General features: G+C 41.3%; 1 protein-coding gene across 2 annotated transcripts in view; it reads left to right on the plus strand.

The window, feature by feature from the left end:
- Nucleotides 1-17,500, plus strand: part of sntb1 (syntrophin, basic 1) — a 43,339-nt gene that overhangs the window by 8,803 nt on the left and 17,036 nt on the right. For both annotated transcript variants that reach the window (XM_080767944.1, XM_080767945.1), the window contains exons 2-4: nucleotides 5,661-5,901; nucleotides 17,140-17,257; nucleotides 17,357-17,446. In XM_080767944.1, coding sequence (XP_080624070.1) covers nucleotides 5,661-5,901; nucleotides 17,140-17,257; nucleotides 17,357-17,446 — 449 coding nt within the window. The remainder of the gene's footprint in view (nucleotides 1-5,660; nucleotides 5,902-17,139; nucleotides 17,258-17,356; nucleotides 17,447-17,500) is intronic.

Raw genomic sequence — 17,500 nt, forward strand, 5'->3', positions numbered from 1 at the left:
TCTGTATCTTTCAAGACCTTTCACTGCTTTGTCTCAACCATTACTCTATGCCTCTGGTCTCAGCCACCGTGGTGTATTTTTTGACATTCCGTTTCTCCCCAAAGTTGAATGTTGCCACCACTGTTGGAGCAGCCATAAACTACACAGGTTCATCCCAAAGTTCTGGGCATCTTTGTAAAGTTAGTGTTAGTAAAAGAGTAACGTTTGAGCAGATCAGTCACTCTACCATTCTTTCTTTCAATCCATGTCTACTTGGAGAACATGTGTGAGCCGTTCTAGTGGGAGCAGTTGTAGAACATTATGGAGCCAACTTGATACAGATGGAACGACATCCTCAATCCAACATTGTAGTATTGACAACCTAGCACTGTACCATAGGTCAGGATACTGAGGATTCTCTTAAATCTATTTAATTCAGGTGTCGTTGGGTGTAAACCCCAAGATACATTGTAGGGGATCTAGTTCGATCCTTAGCCCTGTTATAATAGAGATTTCGTTCTTCACTTCCACCCAAAAATGTTGGATTTCTGGACACAGCCACATTAGGTGCACATATGTGCCCACGTTTTCCTTACATGTACCAGAGCAGTCTTTATCATATTTGCTCCTTTGATATGGTGTAGATTGTAATTTATGTATAATCTTGAATTGGATTTCCTGAGGCTTGTAGTTTCAACATATCTTTTTTTCCATTGATGGTCATTAATTGCAATTTGTAAGTCCCGTTCCCACGACTGCCTGCTGATGTTGGTATTAACGTTCCTTATGGAAATAATTTTTTGATATATAATTTGTTTTTTTCTTCTTCAGCCGGCAGACCTGGCGAACAAGTCTCTCAATCTGCTCTGGTCCATGTCCTTCTTTATACTGGGTATGGCATTCAATGTAGTATAGAACACCTGGCTGTTTATACCGCAGATATGTTGTCTCCGCCTACAGGAAATGTAGGCGATGACAATCGCTGTGACAATGACACCCGTTTCTGAATTTGTATTTTGTATTATCACAAATTTGTGAAAGTGTGAAAGTTCTGTCTGATTGGACTACCCACTCAGAAAAATGGATATGGATGGATGGACTGACTTTGATAATGAATTGAAAATGCATCGACCATAGTCCTGATCTTTTTATTTTTTCTCATAAAATAATACATGCCGAAGTCCTGGTAGTTTAGTGGCTTTCAGAACTAAAGCCAGATTACTATCACTGCCATTCTACACACATACAGTTAGTATGTGTTTACATGCACACACACACACACACACACACACACACACACACACACACACACACACACACACACACACACACACACACACACACACACACACACACACACACACAACACAAACACACACACACACACACACACACACACACACACACACACACACACGCTCCACAATACTATAAGCCCCAGTTAATGGTAAGAGATCCGCTTTTTCTCTCATGGGGCTTCATCATGCTTTGGAGCACAGAAGATGAGGCAGATTGTGTGTGTGTGTGTGTGTGTGTGTGGGGGGGGGGGGGGGGGGCATGGATGTGTGTATTGCGTGCCTACATGTGTGCGTGAGAAATTTTGCATGGAAATACCGGTAGTTATTTTGAACTAAAATCTTCATGTTCCTTTATGCTGCCTTTAAACTATAAAGGAACTAGTGGTAGATATTGCTTTCAATCTCACGATAGATATACATCACAATACAGATGCCACGAGACGATATATATCAATATATCAGTATATTAATATATAATACGTTTATTCAAAATAATGTCCAATGTGTTGCACAAATACAATAAAACACTTTCAGGCACACAGATATCTTTAATTTAAATGAAATGTCTATAACATCCTAACAAGGGGTCTGGGAAGGGAGTGCATTGCAACTTGCAAGGGGGGCTTTGATAACGTTAAACAGAGGTACGTTTGTCAACACTGATCAACCAGATAATTCATGCCGTTTATTGCCATATCGATACAGCAGCCTCTCGATCGATTCACCTATCATCCGGATGTTCTATTGATATATTGCCAATTATCGATTAATTGAATGCACCACTAAAAGGAACCCATGACTGTGCTTGTGACTGTTGTCTTATTGATTGTACTCTTTCACTACGCCATCGTAGTGAATATCCAGATCAGTTTCTTCTGAGAAGTTTACTTTACTGAACGTTCTCATCAGGGGTGTATCATAAAAGTTCACCAGGCCCACTGAAATATTTGGTTTTATATTCCTCGTTATGCTTCACCTGAACTATTTCATAGAACTTTTTAGTCTCCAACCGAAGCAGATTTGAATCTGTGTGGGTGATTGTGGCGTGCAGTCGGATCAAACTGTCACCGTTATGGGTCCATTCAGGACACTTGCACGCCTCTCAGTCCCATACGCATCTTTGCTTTATCTGTCAGCTTGTCATGTCCCCTCTACAGGTTGACGGTTAGGCTTGTTACAGTGAAGCATCGGGTCTATTTGCCCCAGAATAGCTCAAATGCCTGGCTTCAAACACCACCGGTGTTATGCCAATTAAACCAGACTCGTACCGTGGGATCAATTAGACATCTAGGGCATTCATAGGATTCAGTGCAAAAAGCATTGAGCACACACTGAGAACTCACTTTATTTCTGTCTCTCTATTTGTGTATTTTGCTTAGCTGTGTTCTCACTTCCAGTGCTGTGTGTAAAAATGACCATTGAGCGGTCTTGTCTTGTCTTTGACCCTAGTCGAGCACTAAACACGGGTGATTTTCATCCGGACAATTATATTTTTGTAATTATCATAATGTTGCTGATGTCTGAGGTGGGTTGGTCTTTCTGTACCTTCATGATGCTCAGTGACATAGAAGGTAGGTTTGTTTCCCTGCCCACATCCCTGTTTTTTTCTACAGGCAGGTGTTTGGGTGAATTTCACCCATATGTTTGTTTTTTGTGTGTTTTCTTTCACTGGACCAGGAATGGGTGGACCAAAGGAGAAGTTCACAACTCCATTATAGTTTTTTATAGGAATATCCTGAAAATAATACGCACGCCTTTTACCGATTTGACCCCCCTAGGGCCGCACCAAAGTCTTGATGAAATATTAAACAAGAGTACCTCAAGTTGCCATGTATTGCTGTGCTTCAATATGTTTTGATGAGAAATATTTGTTATGGAATATTTTACATGGTGTAAAATATACCTGTGTTTACTGCGAATCGGGCAGAACAGTGCATAGGCTACATGAATAACAACACAGAGATGTTCAACTAAAATCAAGTGAAGAAGTAGGTCTTGAACTGTCCTTAAGGTGTAGTTTATTCCAAGCTGTCGGCCCATATGCCATTTTAGGCACATCAAGCATCCACTTATCCAGATTTTGCCCTTTTCTAACTAAAACAGCAGCAAGCTACTTGTGTGTTTGTTTGCTTACTAAGTGGAAATGCCATTTATTGGCTGTATGCTGAATATCAGGATCTGCCAGCGTGGTGGCAATGAAGGTCACAGAGGAAGGAAAGTAAACGATCCAGGCAAGAAAAGCAATTACGGTATACGAGCCATTTACATACTGTAGCCTAGTAAGTCTACTATACTATACTAATGACAATTAGATATATTAGCATTAAAGATACATAGATTAAATAAAAGCTTCTTGGAGATGGGAGCATAGGACCCATTTGCTTCTTTCCTGCTTTCTAGAAATCAGATGTTTTCTGTTGAAGATGTTTCAATTATTGAACAGGCTACAGCTACAGCTAAATTAGCAGCTATGTTGGCGTACAAACGTTTGGGCCACTAACAAGATGTTTTAGTGGGTCAAATGTCTTAGTGGCCGTTGCACCAAAACTACATACAGTGTAATTGACATTGCCATAACAGATTCTTGAGAGCCACTCAACGAGTAATAGTCTGTACGGCTTTAAATGTCTCGCTGGTGTGCCAATTAAACCACCACTATGACTCTCATTCTGTCTCCTTAAACGTGTGTGCGGTATCCTCACTTCCTCTGATGCATAATTAATAAAATATTGCTGGCCATTGCCATTGCCAGCATACGAATTTCAGTCATTGATCTAAAAAAATCTCTTTTCTTTTTGCTTCTCCAGTGCAAAAGGGATTTCACATCAAAAACGGGAGTATGATGTAAAAGAACTGACTGCCAGCTTTAGATTAGTTTCCTTATTAACCTCCATGTTCATAGTATGTTTAGTTAATTTTTAATTCATGAAATAGATTTTCTTCAAACTTCAAACAGCATGGGAGGTTTGCGATATGCAACCTTTCAATAAAAGCATAGCGATGAATTCAAAGAACATTCTGTTGCAAGAAAGTAATAATAACAGCTATTATACAGTTACACACAGTGGTGTGTGCTGTGAAAAATGACCATAAGAATAACAAATAAGGAGGACGCGGGGGTAAAGTTCCTACCAACGACCGCCGTGGAGACTGAGGTTTGATTCCTCTGCTGTGCCTCTGCCGTCTTGGGGTGTGTATCGGAGGAGACGTGTTTGTCTACACCTTCCCCTAGACTAGAGGTTAGCAGAGACAGGCCCTATACACAGGGAATTGGCATAATGATTAAATTGTGGGTTAAAATGAAAAAGAGAAAAACAGTTGATTAAAAAAAAGTGCAAACAAACAATGAAAAAGCATAGAACATCCATCTTATAAAGTTAGCTAATAGATCCAGGCCATTGACAAATCATTCCCCATTGCCCAGCAACCTTTTGTAATTTCCCTGATCTATTGACTGTCAAGAGTGATTTGCCTGAAGACCTAAGGTCATGTTTTTGCTCATAAGTTGGCAGAGGAGCCTTAATGCAAACAGGGTCCAAACCGTGAGGTGCTTTTAAACCATGAAAATTCAAAGGGCAACCAGGAAAGTGAAGTAGTGTACATACATTATATTGTCACTTTGTACTGTATAGTTTATGCACTGCATTCGATTTGGGTATAATAACTAATGGTATTATCCTTCTATGCACATAACTCATGAACCGTTCACTCCAACGACTTCAAATTCGACACACACATTCCACACCCCCACAGGGAGTGCAGTGCCCGGTGTCAAATCCGTCGGATCGCACGGTTGTCCAGGACCGCGACAAAAGGCCTCTGGACAGGGCCCCTGCCCAGGCTCCATATATGGAGCTAGCCCTGTTCTGACATCAAAACACTCCATACTTGGGCATGCCTGACACCATACGGAAATATCCATTTATGGGTGGAACGGGTACTCTGACACAACGGGTATTGCATAGCCAGGTGGAGCATGGATCTCCAACTTCCATCGTTACCGACTCGGTGCTCTATAGCCGGGCACCGGTCTAGTAATGTAAATGCACCACGTCTCTGTGTGTACGTACTGTACATGTGTACGTACATCTGTAATCCACATAACTCGAGAACTGTTTGCCCCACCGACTTCAAATTTGACACACACGTTCCACACCACCACAGGGAGTGCAGTGCCGATTACAGTACTTGCGCACTCTGCTCGCGCAATTAATAACTGGGTGTGGCATGCATTTCCAACTTGCATCATTCCAAGTAGACCAGTGCCCAACGAGCACCGCTCTATAGTATTCAAAAGACGACCATTCAAATAAAAATGTTCCTGCTTGTGTCTTACAGTACAATGAAAACCTCTCTGTCTTGTCCCTCCTCCTCCTCTCCCAGTCAAGTACATGCGGGAAGCCACACCGTATGTCAAGAAGAGATCCCCTGTGTCCGAGATCGGCTGGGAGACCCCCCCACCCGAGTCGCCCAGACTCGGCAGCCCTCTCATCACCTCCTGTCCAGACCCTCTGAGCTCCCCTCTTCCTCCCACGTCCCTGTCCCTGCAGGGAGACAAGAGGTTTATACCGCTCAGGATGTGTTACGTCACCCGAGCCATGACCACACCCGACCCTGAGAACAGGTGAGATACGCACGCACGCACGCAAGCGCATACATACTATACCTACATACGTACACACCCACTCAGTTGAAATTGCTTGTAATTAAGGAATACGGTACTGGCCTGGGTCTAACATGTTTAGATATGGTGTTGTATGGGATAGCCATCTGTTGATGGCTATCCCATGTGTGTGTGTGTGTGTGTGTGTGTGTGTGTGTGTGTGTGTGTGTGTGTGTGTGTGTGTGTGTGTGTGTGTGTGTGTGTGTGTGTGTGTGTGTGTGTGTGTGTGTGTGTGTGTGTGTGTGTGTGTGTGTGTGTGTGTGTGTGTGTGTGTGTGTGTGTGTGTGTGTGCGTGCGTGCGTGCGTGCGTGCGTGTGTGCGTGCGTGCGTGTGTGCGTGGGGGTGCGTCTGTCTGTCTGGATTTAATGTTGAAAACCAATCAGTGATGCTCATCAATGTCACTTTTGAGGGTTGGAGTGACACGCACGCCAACATCGATTAGTACATTTATTGTTCTCTGGAGGACATTACAAACTGACCATAAAGCACTTCTCTTTCTCTCTAAAAAAATTAAATAAAGCTTTCTTATATAGCCTGTTAAGTAATTTAGGTAAAGTTAAGTTTGGCTCACGTCGAGTGCATTACATTTAAGAGTACTCAAGTTACTGTCGTCGCTGAGGGGTGGAAACCTTGTTTGTCCAAAACGGGTACTTTTCACAAAATGGAAAAAATGACCTGTGTTGCAAAGGATCCAATGTATTATTCAGTCACAAGCTCTTGTTAATACTTTTCATTTGTTAAATACTTATAAAACCCACAGACACTTAACCACTTTCACTTTCAAAATATTAACAGAAATAACACACATAGCAGATTTACAAGCTCAAAGCATGTCACATATTAACATATTAACATGTTGTGAGCTTGTAGATCAGCTATTCTTGCTACTTGTGTGTGACACTGTACACTGGACATAGGTTATGAGGTTTCTGCCCCTGACACAATGTTTCCAGTACCACTTTCTTTCTTTTAAACTGAAATAACTCTGAAGAGATGAACAGGAACCAAGAACTGTCAAAAACAACAATTCCCACAACGGGGACGCTGTGGTCCTCCGCGTTATCAGTGCCCATACCCGAGGTGGGGTTATCAGTGCACATACCCGAGGTGGGGTTATCAGTGCACATACCCGAGGTGGGGTTATCAGTGCACATACCCGAGGTGGGGTTATCAGTGCCCATACCCGAGGTGGGGTTATCAGTGCCCATACCCGAGGTGGGGTTATCAGTGCACATACCCGAGGTGGGGTTATCAGTGCACATACCCGAGGTGGGGTTGGCGACAGGGAATTTCTGTGTGGAGTTTGCATGTTCTCCCTGTGTCCCCTAGGGTAGGTACCCTCACAAAAAACATGCAGTAATCCTAGTCTCTAAACTACCTTCCCCTGGCCAGCCTGATGGAGGGGAAAGGAACAGGTCGGAATAACGTGTTCCTTCCACGCGCTACGTCTGGCCGGGGAAACTCTCCCCTGTTAGGTGAAAAGTAGCCTGGGGTCCACCTATGCTTTCTATGGCATAGGCAGATCCCGGCAGGATCCGCCGGGAGAATCTAGATGCAGCTGCGCGACATGAGACTAATTAATTAGAGCGACAGAGAGAGAGAGGACACATCATCTAACACAGCTCTGCACATCATCTAACACAGCAGAATCCCATGAGGATTACTTATTTACTTCTCATATAGTATAATAAGTAACTCACTAACGAGTGTGTACTGATAAGTAAGGCAGCGATGAGATGAGGGAAGAGAAGAGAATGCCTGCTATTCTTCTTGGTTGCCCTGGTGTCTTTCATTCTCAGACTAGTGTGTTAGCATCAAATCAAACCATTCACATGACATGGCTATAACCTCCGTACCCATGCCCGATGCTCCAAAGTTCATCTTTTAAACCAAGAAAAAGGGAAAAATTGCCTACTTAATTAACCCTTAGTTTACTCTGCTCCTCTCTGTGCAACAGTATGAATATCGAAGTGAAGAACTTACTTTGTGACTTTTTTGGCACACGTTTTTATCCAGACGTTTGACGTGGTGATTAGATAATTTTCTGTAACTGGCAAGAGTCTTAGAAATCAGCAGGGGGTTCGCAGTCCTTTAGAAGGTGTCATCACATTAATTGGTTGGTAATAATGACAATGGGCCAATCAAACAGCATGGGGCCCAGAAAACGAGTCAATTTCACTTTCTGTCTATCTGTACAGCATGTGTTCTTGCTATCCAACTTCCCTTGTTCTCTCTCTTTAGTCATTATTACACTCTTTCCTTCATCCCTCCTTCACTCGATTAATTTCTTTGTACTTCCAGCTTCCCCCTTGTTCATTCTCTCTTCAGCTCACTTTTACGCTTCCTCTCATTTCTTTTTTTCCTGCTTCTTCCATTGGTCGCTCTAACTAATTCTCTGTCCATTTCTCCCCTTTTTCTCTATTCTTGCTCTTCCATTTCCATGTATCAGTCCCTCTCCGATTAATTATTTTCAATCAATTCTCAATCTCTGATGCACATCATTCTTTTTTGCATTCTCTCCATCTCTTTCTCCAATCAATGTCTCATTCCCTCACACTCACTTATTGACTCCCCCTTCCTCCCCTTCCTCCATCTCTCCTTTTACCTCTTCATTATTTTCACCATACAGCATCATTACCACTCTCCAACTCTCTCTCTGTCCCACTCACGCCCATTCCTCTGTTCGTCGTTCTACTCTCTCTCTCTCTCTGTCCCACTCACGCCCATTCCTCTGTTCGTCGTTCTACTCTCTCTCTCTCTCTCTGTCCCACTCACGCCCATTCCTCTGTTCGTCGTTCTACTCTCTCTCTGTCTGTCCCACTCACGCCCATTCCTCTGTTCGCCGTTCTACTGTCCTCCTCTTCCTATCTCTGTCCATGTCTGTTGCTCAATGTCTCTCATAAAGTATGCATAATGTTTGAAGTCTGTTAAGCTCGCTGGTAGTTCAACCTAACAAAACGTCAAAGCGGTCGATGATGAAGACGACATCAAAGTGAAGTCCCAACAATGAGCAACAACTTTGTTTTCTTTTCTGCCTGTGCAGACTGCTAAACACCAGAAATGTTGAGAGAAAAACAGCTAAACGCATGCACATTCAAACAACATTCACAGATGCACACAAACAAAAATACATCCATACCATCTATGATATGATTCTCTGATACTGAAGGTGCATCTGGCAATATAAAGACTGATACTAATACTGAGGTAACACATTAAAACATGCCATTTATTTAACACACTTATGTAACTGCTTTTGATTATGTCTGTTTTCCTTGCAATAAGATATGCTATGCCGCCTACATTTTGAGGTCATCTATGTGCATAGGAAACAACCGTTTTGATCAACAGTAAATCCATATTTTGTAGATTAATTCCCTATAGTGTAGAGACAGACCATTATATTATTTGCCCCATTTTCCAAAGCCCAGTGTTTCATTGCTTAACTACTTGAATCTTATATTCTTAGTTGTAATAGGAAAAATAGCCAGTCAACTAGCTCACACTACATCACATTGCAATGCGTTGGGGGCTTGTACTGTTTCCCTATTTTTGTAAGTAGTTTGAAGACTTTCACCTATAATCACATGCCCAGAATAGGCACACAAGTTTGAAAGTGGTATATATTGCCTGCCTCTATGTCTTCAAAATGTAATCTCTATATGTGACCTTTATATGAAAGATTAAAGGTTACTTGTAAATGTATTATATTGCATTTGTCTTCACTTTAACCGATCTATGCTGCACTTTACAAGCATTTAGTGTGCATGATGGAAATAAAGTTGAACATTCCCTTTGTTATTGATTTATAGCTCAGCTAGGTATATGGCTGGATAACACTATGTGAGTTCAGTCAAGGTCAGTTCTTTCTCAGGGAAGACCATTTTATCCTAACCACTTGAACCCCAGCATCTATATTGGGGGTAATATTAGCCAAAAATGCCAGATCTACAAGCTCACAACAATTCACTTGTAGATCTGCTATTTTTGTAGTAGTCCTACCCAAGACCTGGTAAACCTAAACAATTTATTAAAGGTTTGCCCTTTAATTAAACCGTTGCAGGACAGATCTTATTTCTATTCATTTATTATGGCAATATAAATTATTGCCATTGCGATACATGTCAGGCAATTAGCTGTCACAATATCTAGACTAAATTTGTCCAACAGCAGACTAAGCAAACAGACATCATATTAGTAACACTTAACATGCTTGATGAACTGCACTTGGAAGCATGTCTGGGAAAATCCTTTGGTGATGTAAGATAGATGTAGGACAGCCTATGGGCTTGTTGTTACTGTACCATGCCATGTAGTAATATTAGTGTTACAGTACATGTTGTTACTGTACCATGCCATGTAGTAATATTAGTGTTACAGTACGTGTTGTTACTGTACCATGCCATGTAGTAATAATTATTAGTGTTACAGTACCTGTTGTTACTGTACCATGCCATGTAGTAATATTAGTGTTACAGTACGTGTTGTTACTGTACCATGCCATGTAGTAATATTAGTGTTACAGTACATGCAGTTACAGTATGCCAAATCAGGACAGTAAGGTGAGAGTCTCCCAAAACTGTAGTCAGACCACATGTTCAAGTTCAAATGTGTTACACCACAGAAACAAATTAGTATTGCTAAACTTTGATTGGTCATGTGTATATGGTTTTTGCTGTCCCCCCCCCCCCCAGCAGGGTGTGTACAGTATAATACTGTATCGTATACTGTTGTTCATTATTTGTGGTGGCTACTGTAATGATATTTCTTCCATTTGTATTGCTCTATCCTTATGCTGTTTTTGTAACTCTGTAACTATAATTGCTGCCTCTTGGCAACTGATTTTCCAGGTTTGCTAACGTGAAATCATCAACTAAAATCGTGCCTAGACTCTAAAATGACTCTGTTTGAGCGCTCTGGGCTGGGGTGAGGAGTTCAAGTGTCCCCATGCTACTGTAAATGACAGGGACGTATGGCACCATGTTACTGTAAATGACAAGGACATAATGGCTGAGCTTACAGTAGCTTCACTAGATGCAGTGCAATGCTGGATCCCTCTGAGGAATACTACTGTAGCTTCAGCGTATGTTGCTTAAACTGCTGATGAACGAGACGACAGACTGGAGAGAAGGCTGTGCAGAGCAGTGGGAGGATGGGGTTGTAGATAAAAGAAGAAGAGAGGAGGAGAGGGTGGAACCTGACTAGGGGAGATGACAGACCGAAGGAAGAAGGGGGGTTGATTGAAGGAATGCGGGAAGACGCAGACAGGAGAGTAGAAAGGGTCACAAAAGATGTGGACAGGACAGGACAGGAGAAAAGGAAAATATGGCAGACAGTCAGGGGGAAGAGGATCTGTGAGTGAATCTGGTAAATATGGCAGGGCCTACATGGGAGGGAAAAAAATAACTAATTTGGGAGGATACAAACTATAATAGTTGGCTCCAAGTGCTCACACAATGACACAATGCATTGTGGGTATGTGGTTTCCATTCTATTATCAGCACACTGTCGAGTAACTTTTTCCTGTGTTTATATAAAGTCCTATTCATGTACTACTGTTACATGATGTTTTTATTAAAAAAATATATATTTACAGTTGGGAAGATAAGAGATATCAGAACCAGCACTGGTTGTACTGTATGATTTCTAGACTGCCAGCTGAGATTTCTCAGCTCACGCTTACCTTGATAAGTGTGTGAACTTTCAGTGCATGGAAACACACACCACTCCTCTGTTGACCAGAAAAGGGAATGGCCAATTCTCTCTCTCTCTCTGCTGGGACTAATACTGAGCAATACTTATCCCTCTGATAAAATGTTCCCATGTGATGTCAGGGCTTCAGTGCTGCACACAAGTTCTGTTTTTTATTTTTTATTTTTAGGCTTTTATTTTTTATTTGTACCTATTTTGAGTTCTCAAATGCACATTACTTTCCGATGAACCCTAATGGGCCTCCCAATGAGTTTTCCAGTTCTTCAATAGAGAAAGAAATATCAGAAGGAAAATAACATTGTAAGCATTTAACGTGACACAATTCCACCAAGCCTTAACCCTTAAAAGGGCTGACCTTTGCATCTATCATCTCTGTTACTTTTAAGATTCTGCTGGAAACTTTAATCGCCACATGTTAGTTTCTTTCTTTCTTATTTTTTTAAGGTGCGCTAGCCCTTCCCAGCTTGTGTAAACAAACATTGTTTTAACATTGAAGGCCATTTGAATGCCATATGAGTGTTTGTGTAAACACAACACACATTGAAGACGAAGGTGAGGACACAAATTGTGATTGGCCGGATGATGTATGATGATAAGAGCGCCCCTCACTTCACACGGTGTGCTTTCTTTTAAAGCATTGTGGAACTATATTTTGGTTGGAATTCACATGACATTGTAATCTTCAAAGTCTGTAGCCCCTTTTCTAGGGGCTTGTTTTCTCCAGGTCTACGATTCAAACTACGTCAGAACCTCCTCTCTTTACAGAACATTACCGACCACACATCTGGCTTGTACCTCTTCCCTAGTCCCCCAGTCTCCTTTTACAGGCAGTAGTTCTATTTTTAGCCCAGAGGAGCACCTGGAGTTGATTTAGAGGGTTTCTCCCACAGGCGAGGGATTTCAATTGTAGAGGAGCAGATTCATCACTTTGTGGGGGGTTTTCCAGGTCACTCAGGGCGGCTGTGAAAAGACAGCTAGCATCCCTGGCCATTAAAGAGCCATCCTATTTTTAACCAAACAGAGCACCTGGTGTAGACAAGACATACTACAGTGGAGTGCTGGTACCAGACATACTGTAGATTAAAACAGAGTTCAATGGACTTAAATGGGTTTTCAGTTCTAATGAAGAAAATGTACCCATTTCCTAAAATATATGTTTAACCCATTAAAACCGGGAAAGCATCCATGTCATTTTAGATTTTTTGCTAAAAACGAAAACATTATTTTATACTTTGGCTATTTGTGCCAGGCTACGAACTTGCCTTGTATATCTGCTATTTCTGAAGAAAAAAAAAAATCTTTGCTTCTGGGGATCCCTGGAACAAAATATTTTCAGATGGGTAAGTACATTGGGGGGTCCTTGGCATGAAAATGTTTGAACAACATAGCAACAGAAGTATATTCAGAAAACTGTTAGGATCTAGAAGACATTTGGTTTAACAGGCATCTTCCTTTAAACCAGCAAATTCCCCAATCAGATATTAAGGTCATACTATCTGCAAATATTGATTCGCCTGCCCTAGACCATGGGAAAAACATATACAAATTCTTAAACTGCGTGGGATAATCCGCTTTATCTTCAATAATCATATTCACAAGTCCTCTGGGGGAAACATGGTGAGTTCACTGGCATGCAGTGGCATCAGACATGGTCATATCTCAGCATGAGGTAGACACAGGAAATGACTTTTCCTTCACCTCATCTTCTGTGTATTATAGTTGACTTGTACTGTACATGAAAAGGTTTATAGCATATTCATCAGCCATCTTCATTATAATAAAGGTGCTGTGCAAACATTGTTCTCATGTGTTCTCTCATTAACTGCCAGAGTTCAAACTTTGCTTATTACAGCCCTTGTCAGCGTTTTGAAGCGTTTTTTTTTTTTTACTAACCTTTCAAGACCAACAGAATATTTCGCTCAAAAGAAGGAGAGTCTCTGCTTTCATATAGGGGGGAAACCGTGCCATTGCGATGCTCCGTTCCCCAGATAATGGCAGTCAATGAGGGAGAGTGTGACTCAATTTATACTAAACAGGAAGTGTTTCATTATGTATAAGACAACAATGGCTGTGGTGTTTTTATGATCCACTTTATAATGGCCAAACAAACAAGATGAAGCATCCTGTTTTGGGTCAGGCACTCTAACATTAGGCATACAGTGGACGTGTGCATTGATTAAGGGGTGGCAGAGTTAGTGTCAAAGTGTCCTTGAGCAAGACTCTGAACCCCTAATCGCTCCCGATGTGCAGGTTGGTGCCTTGCATGGTTTCCCCCGCCAACGGTGTATGAATGAGTGTGTGTGTGTGTGTGTGTGTGTGTGTGTGTGTGTGTGTGTGTGTGTGTGAGAATGGGTAAATGTATTGCATAATCTATGTAAACCGCCTTGGATAAAGGCACTATACAAATGCACCATTTACCATTTAAGTTATTCCTTACTTGTTTGCAGCACTCTTTACCAACATATAGTGAGTTACAAACGCTTTTGTACTATTTTCATCACTTTAGTTGGTAGAGGTGCATCCAAATAGACATTTCCCAAATCACACAAACCCACCTGCCAGGAGAGGCACCTGCCTGCCTCTCCTGGCTTACAGTTGAGAATAGGTTATCTTTTGATACTCTTGTGTTGTTCAAAACTAGTAGTAAAACTCCTGTTTTCATAAATTCACAGATTGTTTTTAGTAATAGCCTACTGTGCATGATCATGATACTAGATGTAGCGGCCCTCGATAGTTGAAATTATGATAAAGATCGATGTGGTCTCAACGGGTGTTTATTTTGGTACAACACCGTGAAAACTATAAAAGGAAAGAAGCACTGTTATGATCGTATCAAACAATTTCATAGCTTTCACTCAACAATAAAAGCTGTGCATTAAGTTCATCACTTCAATATTACAACCAACAATAAAATGGTTAATTCATAGCAATTATAATACAGTGATAAAATAAATCAGTCCACTTCAATACATGACCAATAAAATACCAAAGGAAAAATGCACAGTAACCAAATATCATACACCAAAACATACCATAAACAAATACAATTAATTAAGTACCAAACAAATTATGAATGAGACTCTAGTCTAAACCAAAACAAACAATCATGTACCTCACTCCGCTTTAGTCTGCTTATCAAGGGCGCTAAAGGGCTGCATGAACCAGTTGATCAGGGCACATCATCAAACAGTCACAGGTACACCAAACCAAACAGTCACAACGTAGTGCGACAGGCGCTGTAGAACAATATAAACAACTTCAAATCAATCATTCAATCAACTGTTCAACTGCAAGTTACTGGCAACCTTACTTTGAGTACAAAAGTGCATGATGCATATAAATACCTTGCTGTGCAGTGTAACAAAGTCACAAACAAATGCTGGGGTGTGTCTCTTCCTCTCTGTCACTGACTCAGTGTGAGAATGGCGGTGTGTGAAGCTAGCAGCCTCAGCTAAGTGTGGTGCAGTAACAGGAAGTTTCAAAGTAAAAGTGAACCGAAATACAGGAAGCTTCAAAAGAAGATGAACAAAATAAGAAAAGTAAATAACAAATTAACTTCAACTTAGGAAATGATTGAAGTTGGAATAACCAGTATCCCGGCAGTTACACTAGGTTCCAGTAATGGACAGCTTGTGTTAATAACCAGTATCCCGGCAGTTACACTAGAGGTTCCAGTAATGGACAGCTTGTGTTACCTCGCCCAAAATATAACTTTCTAAAGAGATAATTTATTTATAGATCATTGACACTTTGGAATAACCTGCCTCGGAACCTGTGTTGCATTTACAGTAAATTAACGGTTAAAAAGCATCTAAAATTCCATTTGATACAGTGAAGTGTTGTGTTTTTTGTTTTTTTTTGTTTTCTGTAATGTTTATTCTTATGTGGACCCCAGGAAGACTAGCTGGTTGCTACGGCACCAGCAAATGGGGATCCTTAATAAAAATCAAATCAAACCACTTTATATAATATGCTATGCTTGTGTGATTCGCTTTGATATGAATTCCGCAAGAATATTTGACTATGTACATTTTGGTGTAGTCAATAATATTGTTAAATACTTGTATCTAACTGAACTGTTATGCATCATGATGTTCAACAGTTCAGTGTGTGTGTGTGGTTGTATTGATAATGTTCTGTAAAGAGAGGTTATGACATACCGTAGTTTGAATCACAGACCTGAAGCAAACCTGGAAAAGAGCTACATTTTAAGAGACTTTAAAGAGGCATAATATCCATATTATTCCCCTTCATAACAGGTTTCCTGTTTGGTAAACCAGATAGATTGTTAAACATACTTAGTGGCAGGTAGTGTTTAATTGGCTCATCGCCGCACATCATCAAACCATTTCTCATACTAGAAACACTTCCTATAGGACCAGTGCCAGGTGTATTAACTGCATTGGTTGTTTCGAGCTAATTGTACAGTACTTGGCTGCTAATTGTACAGTACTTGGCTATCTTCAGTACTTGCCAATCTGTTTGGGCTGTAGATTTGTTGTTGACGACTCTGCACATCTCACACTAGGAAGTCAGTTTACTCTTGGCAGAATTTATGACAAGCTTCTTTCATGACAAGCCATATTGCACTGAGCACCACTCACTTCCATTACCACAAGGTGATGGAAAGATTGGTACAGTAATTTGATTGGCCATGATTGAGTCCACCTGCAACAAACCCTCTGATATATGTTATTCAGCCTAATCCAACCCATCCCTCCGCTGTGCTGCCTGCTAGTACTTTGAAAATACCAAATGTCTGTTACCAGACCCCACCCAGAAGGGATGCCCTTACCCCCACCTATTCATTTCAATGAAACTTCCTCCTCCATTGCATGCTCCCCCGGACAATTGAAAATATACCCTCTTCTTCCGTGTTTGACCAAAAAGGTTTTGCAGTCCTCCTTTTGGTCCATCCTCTGGGGAGCATTAATCCAGCCAGTAGTTTGACTTAACTTGTTTGGGACCAAAGTGTTGGACCAATTAATCAACCAATCAAAGACAAATATTGCCATCCTTAGAGCCCAAAGCACTAAAAAGTGTTGAAATGGGGTTGTAAAATATCCTGCATGTGTCATTGTGTACATAAGGAAATATTATAAACATTGTTTATCACTGAGAAATCCAGTAGGGGAGAATGTAATGCCATGTGCCTGGCAGGGCCTTTCACAATTAAAATGCAGTGCATTTAGTCATATATTTTAATTAACTAGCCACTTTCAACATTACAAACATAGCATTGTTTGCGCAAGTCCTGAAGGAGAAAAATGGAAAAAGACTACTAGGTTCCTTTAGGAATAGTCCAAAATCGGTTTAATGCCTAATTGTACTATAGGTCCCCAAATGACAAGAGTAGTATGTTTTCATTAGCCTGGCTTTCAGGGTGAAGAATGAATGGCTCATAGAGGCCCCTTGGGCCAAATATGCTTTAAAAGGCTGAGATAACACAGAGGTTAAAGTAAACGTTTCTTATCGTTTCTTTCCCAGACAAGTGGAGCTGCATTCCCCTGACGCCAGACACACTGTGGTGCTGCGGTGCCTAGACCAACCGTCTGCCCTGGCATGGTTCTCTGCCATGCACTCTGCCACCTCTGCACTGGCACAGGTCTGGGTTTACTATTGACCAACCCTTTGAACTGCACTGTGTCTAATCTTTTATGATCGCTTATCTACAAAACTAATCTTATCTGAAAACCCACCACAGAGGACCATGGCAGAGGTCATCCAGAATATGTCCAGGAATGGTATCGCTGGGAGCAAAGAGATACGACACCTGGGGTGGCTGGCAGGGAAGGTAGGTGCGTGTGTGTGTGTGTGTGTGTGTGTGTGTGTGTGTGTGTGTGTGTGT

The sequence above is a fragment of the Protomyctophum bolini genome (assembly GCF_963924005.1).
Source record: "Protomyctophum bolini genome assembly, chromosome: 7".
NCBI lineage: Eukaryota > Metazoa > Chordata > Actinopteri > Myctophiformes > Myctophidae > Protomyctophum > Protomyctophum bolini.